General features: G+C 36.0%; 1 protein-coding gene across 1 annotated transcript in view; it reads left to right on the top strand.

Annotated features, from left to right (window-relative positions):
• The window catches only part of LOC147073292 (peroxidase-like), a 40573-nt gene that overhangs the window by 7395 nt on the left and 12468 nt on the right, over positions 1-20710 (top strand). The window contains exons 6-8 of the mRNA XM_085945394.1: positions 2714-2911; positions 11899-12046; positions 19935-20091. Of these exons, the coding sequence (XP_085801520.1) occupies positions 2714-2911; positions 11899-12046; positions 19935-20091 (503 nt within the window). The remainder of the gene's footprint in view (positions 1-2713; positions 2912-11898; positions 12047-19934; positions 20092-20710) is intronic.

Below are 20710 nucleotides of genomic sequence, written 5' to 3'. Positions count from 1 at the left end.
ACTTATAAGTTCTACAAGGGATGACGTTGGGCAAAATGTTGCCCGACAAATAAAACAGCTAATTAGTCATATTTATTTATTTGTAACGCAATATTTTAATTCTCATAAACAAATTTATGTTTTTTTCAAGCTGGAAAAATTAAGCAGTATATTTCTTTGTTTTGAAAAAGTATTTTTAATATTTAGTATTATAATGAAATGTTTTCATATTTTAATGTATGATGGGTAATTCTCTTCCCAATGTTTGATGAAAAATTTGCACAAAAAAAACTTTGACGGGCCGCATGTGGCCCGCGGGCCGCCAGTTGGACAACGCTGATATACAGTGTTCCCAGCTAATGAATAATTATACAAAAATTTCTAAATGCTTTATTGTTTTATTAATGGGCCAGGTCCCTAATAATATTTTTTTTTCTTACCAGACCATACATTTCACAAATTTTGTAAATCTTAAGATAACTGGTGTATGGACATTAGAGCTGGAAATAGAACGGAAACCGAACCATAGAACCTTAAGAACACCTTAATTATTTTCTTAAATAGAAACCGTAACCATTGATTCCAAATCTTCCAGAACGCATTTAGACTATGGGAGTACCGGATTGGGTTTTTTTTAGTTTTGTAACATCATTCGAAAACACATAAGTATATATATTTGTACATAATATAAGTACCTACCTAAATTCTGAGGTATTTTTAAATAAAAGGATATCTTGAAACACTAATCTAGATACTTACCTACTTTTGATTATTAAAATAAATATCCATAATATACAATATAATAATATTATAACTGATATAGATCCACCAGTAAGTATAAGTTATCAGCTGAGCGAGGGCGCCACATGCTAACATTTGACATAATATCATTCAATACTTTTTATGCTGTGATGACCTTATTTATAAATTTTAACACAGGACGATTTGTGATAGTATATCTATAGTTAGTACTTATATTCTTTTTTAACTGAAACCGAATCCCATTTGATTTTTTACCTGAACCAAAAAAAATGGATTTTTACAGCTCTCCTTATGTATGATATGAAAAAATCGTTGTGAAACCTTTGAGTTTTTACATTTAATTGAAATAGCTATCATGTAATACGATTAAGGGGGGACATGCTCGTCGAAGGTCAAAATTGAGTTTTTATTGTATTTTCAAACCATGATCCTGGACACTCCTTAAACGTTGTAGATAATCTATTTATATAATTTTGAAGCCTTATTATCCTTTATAGTTATTTTAAACATTTGATGACTGCATAAAGTATTTTTGTTACATAAAATAGTATTCTTTTAAACCTCTCGCTCTAATGTTTTAGAATATAGTCATATTTCGGTACATAACTGTGCAGTGGTGTTCAGATTTTTTACGTTTATTAATTTTTAAACGCATTTATGAAACCATTAGTATAATTTATTACGAGATAATTTTTGTAAAATATTCACGATAAAAAATTATATTGATAATCTCTGTGATCCCAAATTTGACAAGAATTAGGCATTTTATTATTCAAAAAATCGGCAAGATTAACACATTTGAAGATGATTCTAAAGATACTTATTATAAGCTATGTCTTTGACCATTCAAGTGTGATAAACATCTTATGAATAATGATTGCTTTATAATAATTATTGACCTAAGAATAAGGTAGTGTTTTTTTGAAATACGCCATTTCATTTGTCATTCCCCAGTGGTTAAGCTACAACATACGGCCGTAGCAATAAATTGACAAACTATAATTAAAGTAGGGAGTAAAATGATATTGACGCGCGTGTTTGAACATGTACCTAACCGATTTTTTTTTTTTTTTAAACGGTACATGTTCAAACACGCGCGTCAATATCATTTTACTCCCTACTTCAATTACAGTTTTTAAATTTATAGCTACGGCCGTATGTTGTAGCTTAATCACTGGGGAATGACAAAAGAAATGGCGTATTTCAAAAAAACACTACCTTATTCTTAGGTCAATAATTATTATAAAGCAATCATTATTCATAAGATGTTTATCACACTTGAATGGTCAAAAACATAGCTTATAATAAATATCTTTAGAATCATCTTCAAATGTGTCAATCTTGCCGATTTTTTGAATAATAAAATGCCTAATTCTTGTCAAATTTGGGATCACAGAGATTATCAATATAATTTCTTATCGTGAATATTTTACAAAAATTATCTCGTAATAAATTATACTAATGGTTTCATAAATGCGTTTAAAAATTAATAAACGTAAAAAATCTTAACACCACTGCACAGTTATGTACCGAAATATGACTATATTCTAAAACATTAGAGCGAGAGGTTTAAAAGAATACTATTTTATGTAACAAAAATACTTTATGCAGTCATCAAATGTTTAAAATAACTATAAAGGATAATAAGGCTTCAAAATTATATAAATAGATTATCTACAACGTTTAAGGAGTGTCCAGGATCATGGTTTGAAAATACAATAAAAACTCAATTTTGACCTTCGACGAGCATGTCCCCCCTTAAGTGTATTTATAGTTATTTTAACATAAACCGAATCTTTAAAAATACCTACTCAATGAAACATGAAGCTGTCAATAATAGTATAATATTTATCCGACATTGGCAACGTTTGGTGGTACGAGTATCTCTCTGGAATGTTACCTCGTGAGAAAGAAAGAAAAACAAGAGTATTGAGACTGGTAAAATACCGTAATGAAAATATCTAACCTTTAGGTGACTCAAGAACCAATCAGAATCCTCACCTGACCATCATACAGATACTATTCCTGAGAGAGCACAACCGCATAGCATATGAGCTGACAAAAATAAATCCGACATGGCTCGACGAAAGAGTCTACCAAGAGGCACGTCGCATACTGATAGCATGTTTCCAGCGTATAACTTATTATGAATGGCTTCCAATTTTCCTCGGTAAGTAAATGTAATCTTTTAAATAGTGTCTAATTACTTACATACTTTACCCTACCATGTCGCAGTGTTGGGGCAAATGGCTAGCACAATGTCGAGCCACTTCCCTAAGTCCATCGCCACGTCTCGCTCCTCGCGCCATGTGAGACCTGCAGCACGTCTATCGCTTTTGTAGTACCACTGCAAGGTGAGGTCAGAGCTACAAGAGTACGGAGTGTCGGCATCCGGAACACATGTTTCAACCACGTGAAAAGAATCTTAGTGACTACTTCAATCACCGACGGCTGCCGTGTCCGCTCACCAACTCGTGTGATTGCAACGCGGTCGTAGCAATGTACCTCTATGATTCGACGGATACATCATTTCTCAAAGCTCAAAAAAAAAGTCGAAACTTTTGAAGGTTGGTAGAGTTGTCACTTCATAACTATGCTCTCTATATTCTAAAAACATTATTTTACATAGATATATTATCTATTTATTTATTATTAAATATATTAAGTTATTATGCAAGTGAATATCATTTGATCTATATCGATTGTATACGAGCTAATCAGGCAAAGAAGCGTATCTGTGTAGTAAAAAGTGCAAAGTTATAAAACGTATAGGTACCTACTCTAAGATGCTATGTCTTACAGTCATACAAGAGTACAGGTAGCACGCACGACTAATTAGCTTTACTTTAAACTATTTTTCGTTTTCGTTTCCTCACTGATGAGGATTGTGATTCATTTAAAATGCCCTAGTATATATTACATAATCATATTATTATGGCGATAGTAAAAAATATATTTGGTTTAATAAGAAAAAGATATTAGACAACAAAACCACAAAAACATATTGTGATGCTGAACGATTATAGTGATCAGTTCCACAGCGATTAATAATTGTTACAATTTATTTCCTATCAAGCATATTATTGGGATGATATTACACCGGATTTGGTGTAGACGCAGGATTTATTCGCGTGGGTGCCTAAAACTCACGTCGCCAGGCATACTCTTCCATATTCGTAGTCCAGTGCGTAAGGCACTGGCCTTCCAACCGGGAGCGCTGGATTCGACCTGGTGAGGTCACAATAAATTTATGTGATTTTCTCAAAGCCTGGGTATTTGTGATTGTTTCACTTATTTTACTGATTACATTACTGTTTAACTACACAACTGTCGTTGGGTCTCACGGTCTGTTATGTTAAAAATCATATATATATATGTTTAAAAAAGACTCATTGAGCACATTACGAATTATTAATACAAGACGTTCACAACATGACATTTAGAATAAAAAGTACAAGTAAATAAAATAGAAAAAAACTAGGTGGAGAAATAAAACAAAGCAAAAAATAATTTTATATCAAAAGAAATAGAATTTAAAAAAAAAACAACAATAATTCAAAAAAATACAAATTATGCAATAAAATAGAATTTTAAAAACAGAATACATAATGCTTCGCTAAAAATGTCTACATCTCTAGGGAGTGCATTGACCAGCCGCACATCCCTCGCTATTGGTGCCTGGTGAGGTCACAATAAATTTATGTGATTTTCTCAAAGCCTGGGTATTTGTGATTGTTTCACTTATTTTACTGATTACATTACTGTTTAACTACACAACTGTCGTTGGGTCTCACGGTCTGTTATGTTAAAAATCATATATATATATGTTTAAAAAAGACTCATTGAGCACATTACGAATTATTAATACAAGACGTTCACAACATGACATTTAGAATAAAAAGTACAAGTAAATAAAATAGAAAAAAACTAGGTGGAGAAAGAAAACAAAGCAAAAAATAATTTTTTATGAAAAGAAATAGAATTTTAAAAAAAACAACAATAATTCAAAAAAATACAAATTATGCAATAAAATAGAATTTTAAAAACAGAATACATAATGCTTCGCTAAAAATGTCTACATCTCTAGGGAGTGCATTGACCAGCCGCACATCCCTCGCTATTGGTGCCTGGTGAGCCTGACATGAGAAAACAGCTTTCACCCAAAATAGGTCATGGCTGCAACCACGTATGTAATTGACGGGTGCATAAAAATTCAAATTTTCCAAAATATCGGTATTGGAAAGTATACCACGTGAGAGCAGGGAAAATGCTTTAAGAGCAGAAGTGACCTACGAGCTTCAAGAGAGTGAAAGGCTAGCATGCCTTGAAGAAAGTTAGTCGGAAAATACTCGTTTGAGAAACTATTAACTAAACTAACTAACTATACTAACATAAATTTTTTGTAAACTCCTACTTATTCTCCATCTGAAGTAGCTCCTTTTCTGCAAACCAAAAAGGGTTCCTCTTCTAGTGAAGAAGCTCTATTGTAGGAGAGATTATGTCACGAATAGTGCAAATTTATTGCTACAATATTTTTCTGAGCGAAAATTAAATAAATGTAATGTGACCGGTCACCGGAAATCGAACCTTGAATACCTGACGTAAGGAGCCAATGCCTTACACACTGACTAGGGAATCCAATCCCGAGCCAAAATTCTGATCCCGGGATTTCGGGATTACAATTTGACAATCCCGGGATTGGCATTTTTTCCATTGTTAATATAAAAAAAATATATTTACATATAACATTGATAAAATCGGTCAAAAATAAATCTAGTATAATTTATACTATTTAAGACATTTATTGTTAATATTGTATACGGTCAATCTTGGAAATACAGTGACGTCCCGTGGGGGCAGGCAGATTGAGCATCGCTTGGAGTCGGCGGTTGCTCGAAGGGCGGCAAATCAAGGAGAATTATTTGGTATATTATATAGAAATAGCTACCAAGTTTAGTAAAAACGAAAATATCTATCCATTAAATAAATCAGCTCACTGGTTGGAAACAAAATATATTTATTAATACAAAAGGTTTAATGTGACTGTTGTTTTTTGTCGTGTTCGCAATGTCTAGTTTACTTCCGTTGCCATTCGACGTCTTTGGTGACCAAAAACGACATGTGCAGATTTGTGAATAATTACAGTCTGTCTAATTATTAACCATGGCGCATGGAAGTTGCGTTGGCCCTCAAAACTAACTTTTTATTGATATGGGGGTATTAAAACGTCAATTCTATCTTATATCATACTTTATTATTTGACAAATCTGAAACATGACGTCTCGCGCAATGACGTGATCATAGCCGTCCATAGTGCCCATTGGATAAGGAACAAAATATTATTCAAGGTACGTGAACGAAATGCTGTAATTATCGAGGAAAATTTTTTTAGTAAAAAAAATACCCAAATATAATATAATAAAGTTACTATAATGTACGTATTGTGAGGGAAATTCTACTTTTCTAGCACGTTATTTCAAAAGAAAATCAAAACAATTGTCAGAGTTCCGGTGACTTCGACGTGCAAATTTTAAATGAGCCGGATCCGCTGGCGAGGGGGGGATTTTTTTCCCCTACCTTTTCTTCTAACTGAAACCTTGTGAGGTCTGAGAGGCAGGCCTCGGTTTCCTGACTATTATTTCTAGGGTTGGGTCTTGTAAGTACATTAATGCCCTTTCCCGCATGTAATCTGGTTGGTAAGAAATGTGTTGAAAGGATGAATTAGGTACTAACAAAATATATGCTTACCACTAAATCTAATTTAAAATATTGCGAGTCCACGGTTTCAAATACATATATTTAAAAATACACCTGACAACTTTCAAAACTCGCGAGTGACTGACAAAAACATTTGGATATATACCTACCTATAATTAAAAATGTAATTAGCAAATCTGCACGTGTCATTTCTGATCAGGACGTGACGTCCAAGGATAGCGGAAGTAAACTAGACATCGCTAAACCGACATTAAAATTACAGTATGTTAATTAGTACATTTTATTTGATTGGGAAACACCGGAGTTTACGTCATTTGTTAATCGCATTCATTCATAAAGCCATGCAGTTAAAAATATACAATATGCAATCTCTTCATCTACGTTGTACCTCTAATAAAATAATATATTACACGTAATTGATTGTTAATTAATTATTACTAATAGGTACGCAGTTGTCGAAGGCCATAATGATTAAATACGAATACAATTTTATTATTATTTGTGTTTGGGTTTGTACTTCTTTAATAGGTTTATGCTTCAACGCAAAGAGACTGATAAAGTGATAAAGATTGAAATGAGCTAGGGCGGCATTAATCCAGTTAAAGTATTGAGCTGTTGAATTTACATTTACCTTCGCTTTTCAAACAAGTCTTTCGAGGGAAAACAGTTAAGAAAAACCCTCTTCCGAATATTGTCCTTATGGGACCAACAAACAAAAAGTTCATCCTTTAGCGGGATGTTCGGCTTGAAATTATGATCTTGTGTGGATCATTTTATAACATCAATGATGTTCGCCCAGTCCCTAGGGGGTATACCCGGTTTTCTGTTTTCCACAAGTTTAGCTCTCACCTGGGCTTTGAGCCCGAGTCTCATTCTGATGTACATTCTAAAGCTACCTAGTTTAACTCTTAGGGCTTCCAAACATTCTTTTATCTCTACCGCTAGACCCTAGAAGGGATCCGGCGGAGTCAGAGTACTGCCGGCCGCATCCGCTGTGGAAGAGGTACCTGTAATTGAGTAAGGAGGGGGTGGATCATCAGGATTTGGAGAGTGAGGGGGCATCATCTTATGACGGAGCCTAGCTTCCCTGCACTTGTGCTTAAAATTTTGAATTTTGTCGGCAAATAGTGTAGGTTTCTTATGAGGCCCTTCTGTCAGTCTATTCAAGAAGGTCTCTCTGTATTTAGTTATGGTTTCGGCAATGTCGATCCATCGTGTTTTGCATTGATGTGTAGACGATTCGAAGGCATCTGTTCTCTATTGTTTGGTGATGTCAGTAGTCCAAATTGGGGATACATACAGCATGGTTGGTTTAATAACCATGCTATATAGTGCCTTTTTGTTTTCTTCTGAGAGGCAACTTCTACGGTTGAAGATGGGTCTAAGAACCCCCATCGCCATAAAGATTTTTCGCATGGCTTCTAATAGGTTCAATCTATGGTGAAGGTATACCTCGAGGTATTTCACAGTGTTACTGAATGAACAGGGGATGTCACAAACAGTAATTTTTCCTTTATAGGATTTTTGGCTCCGCGAGAAGAGAATCGCCTCCGTCTTCTCCGCGTTAACTTTAAGTCTCCAGCGACTGAAATAATCAGTTAGCTGTCGAGTGCCCTTTTCTAAGTTCCTAATTGCCGTGTCAGTCTGGCGGCTGGTGGAAAGGATGGCTGTGTCATCTGTGTATAGCGCCAGTGTGCAGTTGGCGGGATTTGGCATATCACTTATGAAATGATTGAAGAGCCTGGGCCCCATCAAACTGCCCTGTGGTACCCCTGCATCAATAATGCGGCGAGATGAATTCTCCCGTTTGACCACTGCAAAAAGCGCTCGACCGCTCAGGTAGTTCTGGATGATTTTAGTGATGTACACGGGCATGTTCGTGGTAAAAAGTTTGTGGATTAGACCGTCATGCCAGACCGTATCAAATGCCTTTTCGAAGTCCAACAGAACCATACCAGTGGTCTTGCGCTGCCTCATATCGGCCATCACAATCCCGGTAATTCTGGAGAGTTGTAGGGTCGTTGATAGACCCTTCCTGAAACCATATTGGGTATCCGGGAGGACTTGATTGTGGGATGGGAGAAAGCGTCGAAGGATCACTTTCTCTAAAAGTTTGCTTATGCCATCTAGTAGATTTATAGGTCTGTAGTTTACAGCCAAAGAGTGGTCTTTCTTGGGTTTTGCTATAGCGACAACGTGAGCCGTTTTCCAGGTCTTTGTAAAGTATCCGCGCAGCAGACATGCATTGAAGATCTTAGCAATATGTATCCGCGCCTTCTCGGGAAGTCTTTTCAACATGTAATTTGTGATATTGTCTCATCCGGGTGCCTTTCTGGCGATCAAGGTATTGATAGATCTAGAGATCTCGCGCGGTTCAACAATTTTAACATCATCGGGATCGATATCTTCTTTCGCAAGTGCAAGAATTGAGTTGTTCGCCAAGTCTTTAGTAGCTGAATCGGTGTCCGACTGGATTTTAGTATTATTGACGAACGCATCGGCAAGTGCGTCCGCTTTTTTGAGGTCTGAGTATACGAAATTTCTACTAGTCGCGTTCTGCCTGAGGGGCTATATGACAGACGGGCCCGTTTTCATCGCCCTGGATAGTGCCCAGAGCGAGTTCCGCGGGTCGTCTGTATAAATTCTGCAGTCCTTGAGTTTATTGTCCCAATGCTAGGCTTGTAGTTCTGATTCTGATCTTGATTTTACCTTGCAAAGTATTGATCTCACGTTTGATGAAGTGATTTGTACGTCTAGCTTTGTTCCAGTCCTTGCGTAGCTGGTTTCTAGTATTGATGAGCTCTCTGGCCTCATCATTAAAATCCACCCTGATGGGATTTTACTTGATTTTCGGAATATAGCGACGTCTCGCTGTGAGAATAGTCTCAGTGAGTTCGACGGCCGCTGTCTCTATCTCTACCTCCGTTTGAAAGGTTCTAGGCGTGAGATCAATGCATCGATTAATATGCCTCTTTTTTTTTACCCCTACGATATTTTATAGTGAGGAAATGCGCATGTGCGGTTTTTTTGGGCGACCATTTTTTTCATAGAATGTCTTTTGTTTTTGATTTTTCTCGGAGCGGCTGTCAAAATCGTTTTCCATTTTCAAATAATTATGTTGATTAATATGTTGTTATGTTATGTATTATGATTTCTATATCACATTTGCACCTCTTTGGTCGAGGAATAATATTAAATTTTTAATTTAAAAACTTTCTTCAATGGTTTTCATATCACAATATTATAATAATATTATAGATATTGCTCGTGAGTGCCAAGTGAAATTCAGATCACATCGAATACATGGCTTTCAACTACAGTACAATATAATCCAATAATATGTACTATCGCCAAATACATCGCTTGATCGTGGTTGCATTGAACATTGTATTATCTTGCTGAAGCTCTGTAAGCCAGATAAAAGAGTGTATTTTTGGCGTGTAACATGTACCTAACACATAATTTATTTTTTCACACGAAAAAAAACGCACTCGATTGGATTCGAACCACCGATTGTTCGGTTATCAGCCGAACGCACTACTTTTACGCCACGGTATGGTACTGCGATCATGACGTATATACAGTATAATATTATAGTTTAGAATTGTTCCGTTGCCTAGGCAGCGAATTTTTTATTTTTGCCATTTGCAATTCCTTACGTAAACAAACTATTAAACGTCAGAGTGACAGTTGGTACTTTAAAAATAAAAACAACGGGAAACCATTAAATAATTTAGTAATATAAGTTAAAGTGTATAGAAATAAACCAACGGCGTTCCAATAAGCGGTCCTTTTTCCTGAGTGTGTAATTTTACAAGATAATTAAGAGCTAGTCAAAGAATCTAGTTTATCACAAGTTTTGTTTTTGTTTTGTTACGCCAAAGAAGTATAACTTCTAACGCGCGTACATAAGTACACACACCCATTATTTTTTGTGTGTTTCCTAATAAAAATGATTATTTATCCAATATGGCGAAGGGTCGCATGTTACTTGGCTATCACAAAAAAGCGTCGCGATCTGTGCTCAGTGACGTCCCGTAGGGTAGGCAAAATGAGCGTCGCTTGGGGCCGGCAGTTACTCGAAAGGCGGCAAATTGAGGAGAATCATTAAGTATTGTATAGAAATAGGTAGGTACCATAGCTTAGCTAAAATTCAGCTCATTGGTTGGAAATAAAATGTATTAATTAACATAATAGGTTTAACAGGACGGTATTTTTTGTCGGGGTCGTGATGTCTAGTTTACTTCCGTTGTCATTGGACGACACGTCCTTGGTGAGCAGCAATGATACATGCAAGTTGTCAGGTGTAGTATTTATAAATGTATCTGAATCCGTGTGCTCTCAATATTGTCTATTAAAGTAGAGATGGCATTTAAATTAGGCTTAGTGGTATATTTTGTTAGTAATGTATTCATACAACATGTTTCTTAAATATTGGAGTCATGAAAGGGTGATAAAAAATACTGTATAACAAAATGGGGCGGTATTCTGGCGTTGCCTAGGGGCGGCATTTTGTGTGTGTCACTGTGGAAATACATAAGTTTAACGGAGTAAATAATATTGTAATATAAATAATAATGTGAATTTAATAAGAGGTTGCTGTTTCTGATAGTAAAGACTTAATGAATGGGTTAGCGAGATTTAAAATAGTAAAGCAAAGCATGGTGTACTTATGGCCTTTCCGCTTCATAAATCTAATTAGTCAGCCAAATATGAAACTGCTGTAAAACGTATGAGATCATGGTGGAATTACTTTGTTAATAGTGCAAAGCATTGTTTTTTTCCTATCTTTCTCAGTTTTATTAATTTATATGAAAAAACAAAATGAATCGGCAACTTACACATGGGTATAAATCAAACTTCATCCAAACTCAGTTTATTTCTAATGTAGTTATTTGTTATTAAAAGTATTTTTCTATTATATTTTCGTTTTTTTTTATTTTCCATAAAAATTGATGAAAAAATCGATCCCAAAAGTTTCGGGATTATGTTTACCAATCCCGGGATTCATAGGTATCGAAAATAGCTCGGGATCCCGGGATTCGGGATCACGGGATTGGTATCCCTAGTTGTGACGAATGCTTTAAAAATAAAACTTACTGTCTGCATATCTTCCTGGCATAATCCTGTAGTAGGTGCTATTGGGAACCCCCCTCGGGATGTAGAAAGTTTGTGCAAGAGCCGTCCATTGTGTTGTCCGTCGTGTTGGTACACGGTGCCACTTTCAGTATTTTCGTTTTTCTTTTATTTTCCATAAAAATTGATAAAAAAAAAAAATCCCGAAAGCTTCGAGATTTTGTTTATCAATCCCGAGATTCATAGGTATCGAAAATAGCTCTGGATACCGGGATTGGAATCCCTAACACTGACTAAAAGTGCTGGCATTAATCTGGTAAATAACATGGATTAAATAATAATAGTTAATATTATATCTTTCAGGTGGCAATAATATGCTTCAAAGAGGCATCGCATTCAACACTCCAGGATTTGTTAACGACTACAACCCAAATGTCAATCCAGCTGTATCCAGTGAACATGCCCACGGCGCCTTCAGATTCTTCCATACAAATATCGCTGGATTTTTAAGGTAGGTTTTAATCGCAAAGGAGATCGTTGAATCAATTGGACTGTATAAAAATGAGGGTGTATTTGCGATTACATATGAAATGGGGTGCGGAAAGAGTGAAAAACTGGATAGCTGGCAGTAACACTGATATTGAATGATAACATTCAGTGTTTACAGGACGCGCGAGCTCCTCAAACAATTACCTATTGACATGATGACTATTTATTTACAGCGCTCGAAATGGAAAATCTTATCAAACGAAGCGCTCGATAATTTTCTGAAAATATTCACATATTTATAATAATATAACATATTATTAAATTGTATTAAGTTTATAGAAGTATACATGCCAAGCACAGATGGTCAAATGGAGTAATTGTCTTTAAATTTGGGGAATGCAAGATTAGGATATAATGATGTCGGCGCCACAGACGAAAATTGAGGATCATGAATATTATTTTTTACTATTTATTTATTTATTTATAAAAAAGAGTATTACGGCATTACAGCTTTTGGCCAATGCGCCATAATACATAATACATACAAATATATAAAAATATCTTAATTACAAATAACAACTAATATGACAAGAAAGTGGAAAAGACAGCATGTGTAAATATTAAAGAAATATGATAATATATACAATTATAAATTTATCCTATTTAAAACGTCTACAAACATTATATAATTAATAAAAAACAAATCAACCTTTATGGTGCCATCAAATAAGCTAATTGCACGATACACAGCATCATGAAACATAACATCTGTCCTGCGACGAGGTATCTTGAAGACCGTGGAGCTGCGAGTGATATTGGTGGGAACATGAAAATTAATATTTGCCAGTATATGCGGATTGTAAATGAACCCACGAAGAAGTAAAAAGAAATGCTTTAAAAGAACAATCACTCTTCGGGTAGACAGGGATTGCATTGATAGCATACCCAGAAGAAAACGAGTCGGGAAATTCATTTTATTGTCATTATCATAAGGAAAGAACCCGTATGTTCTTAAGTAGAGAAATCTAAGAAATCTATTGTGGACTCGATCCAGCTTAATTGTGTGCATGAACCTATTAGGACTCCAAATAATGCTGGCATATTCAAGAATACTCAACACAAATGATACGTATAATGTACGTAGCACTCGGACGTTTTCGAATGATTTTGAAACCCTCATAACAAAACCAAGCATTTTGCTAGATCTAGTACTGATGTTAAGAATATGCTGATTGAAAGTGAACTTTGTATCATACAATACTCCCAAATCTTTTATCTCCGTTACCCTACTCAATATTATACCAGACAATGTGTATGGGAACAATAAGGTGTGCCTTGAACGATTGAATGAAATAATATTACATTTGGAGGTAGCGAATTCAAGTTTATTTAAGATAGACCATTGCGAGATAGCATCTAGGTCAGACTGCAACATCGCACAGCATAATGGGGTTTCAATAGTTCGAAAAAGTTTAAGATCATCTGCGAATAGCAAACAAGAAGAATTGGTTATAACTTTGACAATATCATCAAAAAATATTAAAAACAAAATTGGGCCAAGATTTGAACCTTGAGGAACACCAGAGTTTGTTCTAAAAATCCGCGATTCATTCCCATGGTAATCAACAAATTGACGGCGATTTTTCAAATAAGAAGCAAAAAAACATATTATACTATATGACGCGCCAAATGTACAAAGCTTTTGTAATAAAATATCGTGATCAACACGATCAAATGCCTTGGAAATATCTGTGTACACAGAATCAACTTGAATTGACTTATCCATAGAATTTGAAATAAAATTATTATACACTATAAGATTTGTTACTGTGGACCGCCTAAGTCGAAAACCATGCTGCGAATCGGAGAGGCGAGAGTCTATTTGACGGTTGATGTTTATATGTAATATCGATTCAAATAATTTACATGGAGCCGAAAGAACTGCTATTGGCCTATAGTTAGAGATCTCTGATCTAGATCCCTTTTTATGAAGCGGCCTTAGGCGGGTTATTTTCCATGCATCAGGAAAAGTGCTGGATGCTATGATTAAATTAAATATATGTTTAAGCGGAAAGGATATATGTTCGTAACAGCCCTTAACCACATAAGGTGGCAAGCCATCTGGACCAAATGAACTTTTGGGAGACAAATTTGAAAACCCATATTCCATATCTTTCTCGTCAAAAGCTGAGATTTGAATATCTTGCGTTGCAGACGAAGGACCAGCAGAATCGGGGTCAAGTAGCGGCTCTATTGAGCTATAAAGTGATTCAAAATGCTTAGCAAATGCATCAGATATAACATGGTTCTCTATAGGATCATTATTCAACGTCATCATGGCATTGTCTTTTGTAGTACTACTGGAACTAAGCGAATGAATATATTTCCAAAAACAATTAGGATCTGAGACAATATTTCGACCAATCGACGTTAGATATGATTTGTGAGCCGAAGAGATGTCACACTTCAATGAGTTTCTAAGACAGGAAAATTTACTATAATCTGCAGTCCGTCTATGTTTTTTCCACAGTGCATGATAATATGCCTTTGACCTTAGATTATAAATAATTTCTGGCGTAAACCACTTAGGATATGAGTACTTCGGTAGATGAACGAGCCGGCGAGGGAAACAGGAGTCCAAACTATTATAAAATTTATTATAAAAAATAGCTAATGCCGTGTTTACATCAATTTGTTCATATAAAGAGGTCCAATCTGTAGTACTCAAAGAATTATACAGCGCTAAAAAATTTCCATTTGAAAAATTCCATTGCGGATTATGCCTATTCAGTGGAGGAATCGACGAATCATTTCTGTGCGATACATGCTTAAAAGATAAAATTGTGCAAGTAGAGGGATGATAGACATCTTCAGGAACGAGAGGCTCATCACACGCGCTGACCACCGTGCAACCAACGTTAGATAGCACCAAATCAAGCGTCCGACCGAGACTATTTTTCACAGAAGAAAATTGTTTTAAATTAAATAAATTATTAAAGCTGGTATAATCAGATTCAATTATACCAGCGGAATACAAATTAAAATCTCCCAAAATAATTAGTTTTTTGTTGGGCAGTACCAAATTTTCTATTATGTGAAAAAAATCACTGTATGTAGTCGCTGAGCTGCCGGGAGGGAAGTATACAGCGGCCAAGTACAGTGAACAAAAGTTAAAATTAACTTTACACAAATTAAAATCAAAATCATATTCAGTTAAATTTGATCTGGTTGGATATAAAGTTTGTGTGGATAATGCTACCCCATTTCTAATTGCCAGCAAAACGCCCCCACCTCGTCTACCATTTCGACGGTCTGTTCTATGCACAGAATATTCACTTCCGAACAGCTCATTGGCCGATATGGTGTCGTCGAGCCATGTTTCGCTTAGAGCAATTATCGATGGTCGGGCACACAATATACCCTCTTTAAATGTATTTACTTTAGTTTTTAGGCCTCTTACATTTTGATAATAAATCTCGCATGACCGAGGTGCGGAAGTTGTTGAATGATGCTTATTATAAGCGAGTCATGCTGAGGATGGGTGAGGGATTTCAATTGAGTAGTCCGTCATTGATCGCTCCCTCTGCTCCGCATACAGGCGAGCCGGACATGTTGCACTATGGGTCGGGTGGTCATATGGCCGCTTGTGACGGCGGCAGGCAACGCATTTTGGTGAAGCTTCCTTCACGGGGCAGTCCGCACGGTCGTGGCCTGGTTCGGCACAGTAAGAACAGGTGACGTCTTTTGCCGAGCATGATTTGGCCATGTGCCCATATAAGTGGCATTTATTGCACTTGGTTACCCCTAGATAGTTCTGGAGTGGGAAAGAGTCCCACCCCATGTACAGTCTGTCATCTGCAATGAGAGCAGACCACACCGCGGCAGGTACATACGTGATATAATGGCATCTGCCAGTCCTGGGACCCGCCTTGTGGCTGAGGCGTACGGCCTGGTAGGCCTCCTCAGATAGACCCGTTTGCTCTCTTGTAGAGTTGTAAATTGCCTCCCGAAGCTGGGGTTCTGTAGTGGAAGCCGGCATATTAAAAATAATAATGCGAGGCTGCTTTTTTCCTGCAAGTTTAACACTCAGAGCAGTCTCTGAGGTCTCCAGAGCGCTGACGAGACGCTTGGCCTCGTCCTCAGAGCGGGGGTGTACGATAACACCTCCGTTTCTGACGCTTCTAATTTCCGTTATTTGTACCCCAATATCCCTGGGGTTAAGGGACTTCTTGATGAGCTCTCTTGTCGTTTCCGATCGTTTTTCTCCTTCTCCCGTAGGGAAAAAGAGGACTCCAGGCCTTGGTGCTAGCGGCAACAGCGAAGGAAATGCTGACCCGGTGACAGCAGGTGCCGTGAATGGCGCCGCTGCCGGACGCTGCCGCCTTCCTAACGCACTAGCCCAGGTGGTATCAATAGGGGGGGCAGTGATGGTAGGCTCCTTGTTGATTTGTAATGTGGCAGTTTTGAGAGTTTTCGTCTGCTCTCTTAAATCAGCAATGGCCAGGTTTTGATTTTCAATGCTTAATTGCTTATCACGAAGTTGAATCTGCAGGCCCTTAATCTCGCATTCCTGCGCTACGACTTTTATCTCCAGCTTGGCCATGCACAAATTCTGCCTTCCAACAGCCTCGGAAAGGCTTAGTAGGGCATTATGTAGCTTATCTTTAGAGTCAGCCCTAAGGGAGGAGTGCACTTCATGTAAGCACGTTTGTATGTCATCATAGATGACATTATTTTCAGGCTCGGTTGTGGTGTCCGATACTGCTGAATCTATAACGACGTTGCAGTCGCTTTCGACATCCGACGTACTCGGGGGTGCAGGCTGGTGGCTTATTTGTTTGGTTTTCTTTTGCTTTGGCTCTCTTTCTCCATCTTCAGCAGTAGAGGCCTTATCTTGTTGTGATTTGGGGCTCTTCGGCGAGCGTTCCTTTTTTGACCGCTCGCGTACGCGTGTTCCGATTCCTGAAGCAGTTTTTGCAGGGCCTGGAATGTCCGGTAGCGATTCCCCACGAGGAGGGGTCCGTTTGAGCGGCATATTACTATGCCTTTGCTGCCAATATGATTTAAATGTCTGAACGGTTGCTACCTTAGGATTTTGCAAGATCACTTAGTTTTACCGGAGTGTAGGTCATTATAACTAAACACAAAGTACGATATTAAATTGTTGCCTTAATCCATAATAATAATAAGAAATTACAAAATTACAATATTAAACTATCCCGTTTATTTATTAACTACAAAATCGTTATTATTAATAATTATTATAAATATAAGATGAACTAAATCGAAACAATTTGTACAACGTTAACAAATTTTTATGAAACACCAATAATGATCGTTTATGAGCGAAATAACTAATTAAGCAAAGCAATTATTTGTAATTAGACGGCGACATAAATTTATTGAAAACACGTCTGTTCACGCCGAAGACTCAACATGAATCTTCTATGATTCCTAGAAGTTTCGTATACACTTCTCGAACCGGAATGCAATATTTAGGATACCGCGAACAGGAACTTGTGTTGCGGTCCATTCGAACGCCGTATTAATCTCACTGCATGTTATACCAATTGTGTTTAACTGTAATGTCTGGTTAATTATTTATTATGTGTAAAAATCGAAGGATGGTAGGTCTATAAGAAATGACTCGAGCATGAACTGTTCTCATTCTTATCTGAGGGTAGACACTAGGTAAACCGACAAGAACCGTGTTTTATTTATAAGTAGGTACATGAATTTTATGGACCAAAAGAGGTTGGACGGTCTTTAATATACGGCCATATATTTCCGATACAACATTTCACCGTGAAGTGTGATACGGCATACGTACAAGTTTCCGGACACTATTTCCAACAGGAGTCTAGGATATTTCAAGACATTTCCAACACAACTATACATAATATACCATCATAAATTGTCCAGTGTTCGAATTTATAACTAAGCTCATCACAGTATAAAAAGGATTGAATGATAATAATTATGTCAAATGCTAGCATGTGGCGCCTTCACTCAGCGGACAACTTATATCGGTGGATATACACAGAAGTGTGTGGAAATTAGAGATGGGAAAACTGGTCGATTTTGAAGACTAAGTATACTTACTACCAGTATAAAAAATACTTAGTATATAAACTTGTTCCAAAATACTTACTAGTATTTGGAATACTATATAGATCTTTTGGCGTGCGTATGCGACAAAAGTTTCATACTCAACTGAAACTAAAACCAACTCCATATTATTAATATTTTAAAATACGCATCGGCTCAGGGAACTCAGACTGTGTATCGGCTTCAATATAATCGCTAAAAATACGCTGAGCTCCGCTTGTTGAAAAGTCCCATTTATTATAAAATTTTATATTTATGAGTTGTTTTTCTGTTAGATTACAATATTATTGTTAACAAACATGAATAACGGTGATTTTTTTATTTTAAACATGTTTTGAGCGGTATAGAACAAGGCTAAGCCGTCACCTCACCACTGTTCTGCGACACAAAATTTATGACTGATTATTATTCATACTAATAAATTTAAATATACCTATATTCAAGTGCTATTTCGTTCGTGCGCATTTAATGTCAATAGTGTTGAAAGTCTACCACCTGGCGAGTGCACAGAACAGCGACTCGCGATGATATCATCACAAGTTTTTTGGAATAAGTTTATTGGGCCACAAATACTTAGTATGGGTTGTTTCATCCGAAACTTGAGTACACAAACTGGTGACAGTATTTCCAACTCACCTCTAGTAGACACAATGGTCGTCAATTCGTCCCTTGGTGCAACTGTCCTGAACGGTAATAGATACTGTGCTACATGGCTGTCCAAATTTAAAACATGGAAAGGGTCTATTAAAAAAATAGTTTAATTGTATTTTTAAATACCTACACAATCTCCTAATACGCGTGTCTGTATTTAATAGATAATAGTAAATTGCTTATTTTTCGAGTTATGCAGCATCCAAAACTCTGAAAATTACTCTATGCCACTATTAACAAATTCATTACACAGTATTCAAGAAAACAATTTTGATACAAAGTAGTTACTAGTTTTGGATTGTGGCATTATTTTATTAATTTTTGTTGGAATATGGCTACACTGAGATTTCAAGTAGTTTTGTTTCAGTCAGTATAATACTTATGTTTTTCTATTTGACTCAATTTTTGCGACTCCCGGGTTTCGTATTTCGATATCTTCAAGCACTATGCACATTTACCAATAGTAAATGCACACTCTTAAATAACTAAAACATCTATTGGACCAATACTAGTTCAACATCAGATTTTACACTTGCTTATTTACTTATTAAAGGTTTTTACGTTATGTTATGTAAGTATTAATTTATATACTTAATATATATAATATATATTTATATATAATATATATTTATATATAATATATATTTACAAGAATTAAATTTAATATAATCTGTGTCAGTGTGTATTTTCAATTGGTGAGTGCGCATAGTGCATGAAACCCAACCCGCAAAAAAGATTTTAATGGAACAGTACAATTACACACAAAAAGAAATGTGTATTTATCGATTTTTTTAAAGTAGACCTTTCATTTGTGGTGAATACCTAGCAATGGCGAAGAGTGGGGGTAGGCTGTTAAGAACCGCCATAAATAGTGCATACTAAACTTTGTCAGTCATACGTATTTGTTTTCATTGAAATAAGACTACAATTTACAGATGGCGTTAGTTTTTAAAATTCAATTAAACCATGCGAAAAACAAAAAACACTACCTCCACCCGTCGCATCTTCGCTTCGTAATTATTACCTAGTAATAAACTCATTTTAAAAAATACCAAGTAACTGAAATTATTTATATTACTCTTATCTTAGAGACATTTTTTTAAATATATCCAATAGTTCCATAAAATGTGTATCTTTGCTGTATATTCCAGAATGTTGAGTCAGACTCGGGCCCCTCAATCCACCATCCAGATAAGCGATTGGTTCAACCGGCCCACGATACTTGAGACAGGCACAAGCATCGACCAACTTACTATGGGCATGGTAACTCAAAATATGGAAGAATCTGACAACATTTTTGTGGAACAGGTGCGTGATATTTAAATTGTCATATTACATTCATATAATATCATGTTGAACCATAGATATTTACTGTATCAAATAACTGGTGGGTTTTATTCATATAGTATCAATGTGAGTTAACCCGACTGTCAAACTATTAACATATTGTATATGTTTTACCGCTAACCGTGATATTAAAATTGTGTGCACAAATTTGAGTGTAACGCAAAATGTTACCATTACTATTCTATTACAATTTTTCACATCATGACGAAGAGCACGGTGGCCGAGCGGTCTAAGGCTGCAGTAATTGTATAAAAATTGAATTGAAGTTCTGTTGGCGTGGGTTTTAATCCAACTTCCGACAAATATTTTTTTATTTTATTTTATTACTAATATGTATTTTTTCAATTATTATTTCATATTTTAACCTTACTAATACAAATATACGTTCATAAGTGAATACTAGACTAAACAAATCGACGATAAAAAATATTCTTCTATTTATAAAATATCTAAAACTGTGTACGGTTTAATGGCATAATTTTAGATATTTAATAAATAAAAGAATATCTTTTGACTATTATCTAATATGACTTGGATTAGGGCTTAATTGAATTTTAAAAAGTAACAAACACCATCTACA

Source organism: Rhyacophila brunnea, unplaced genomic scaffold (genome assembly GCF_057557595.1).
Source record: "Rhyacophila brunnea isolate RB1 unplaced genomic scaffold, BYU_Rbru_1.0 scaffold_18, whole genome shotgun sequence".
Taxonomy (NCBI): Eukaryota; Metazoa; Arthropoda; class Insecta; order Trichoptera; family Rhyacophilidae; genus Rhyacophila; species Rhyacophila brunnea.
Note: the sequence above shows the minus strand (reverse complement) of the source record. Positions and strands in the feature narration are given on the sequence as shown.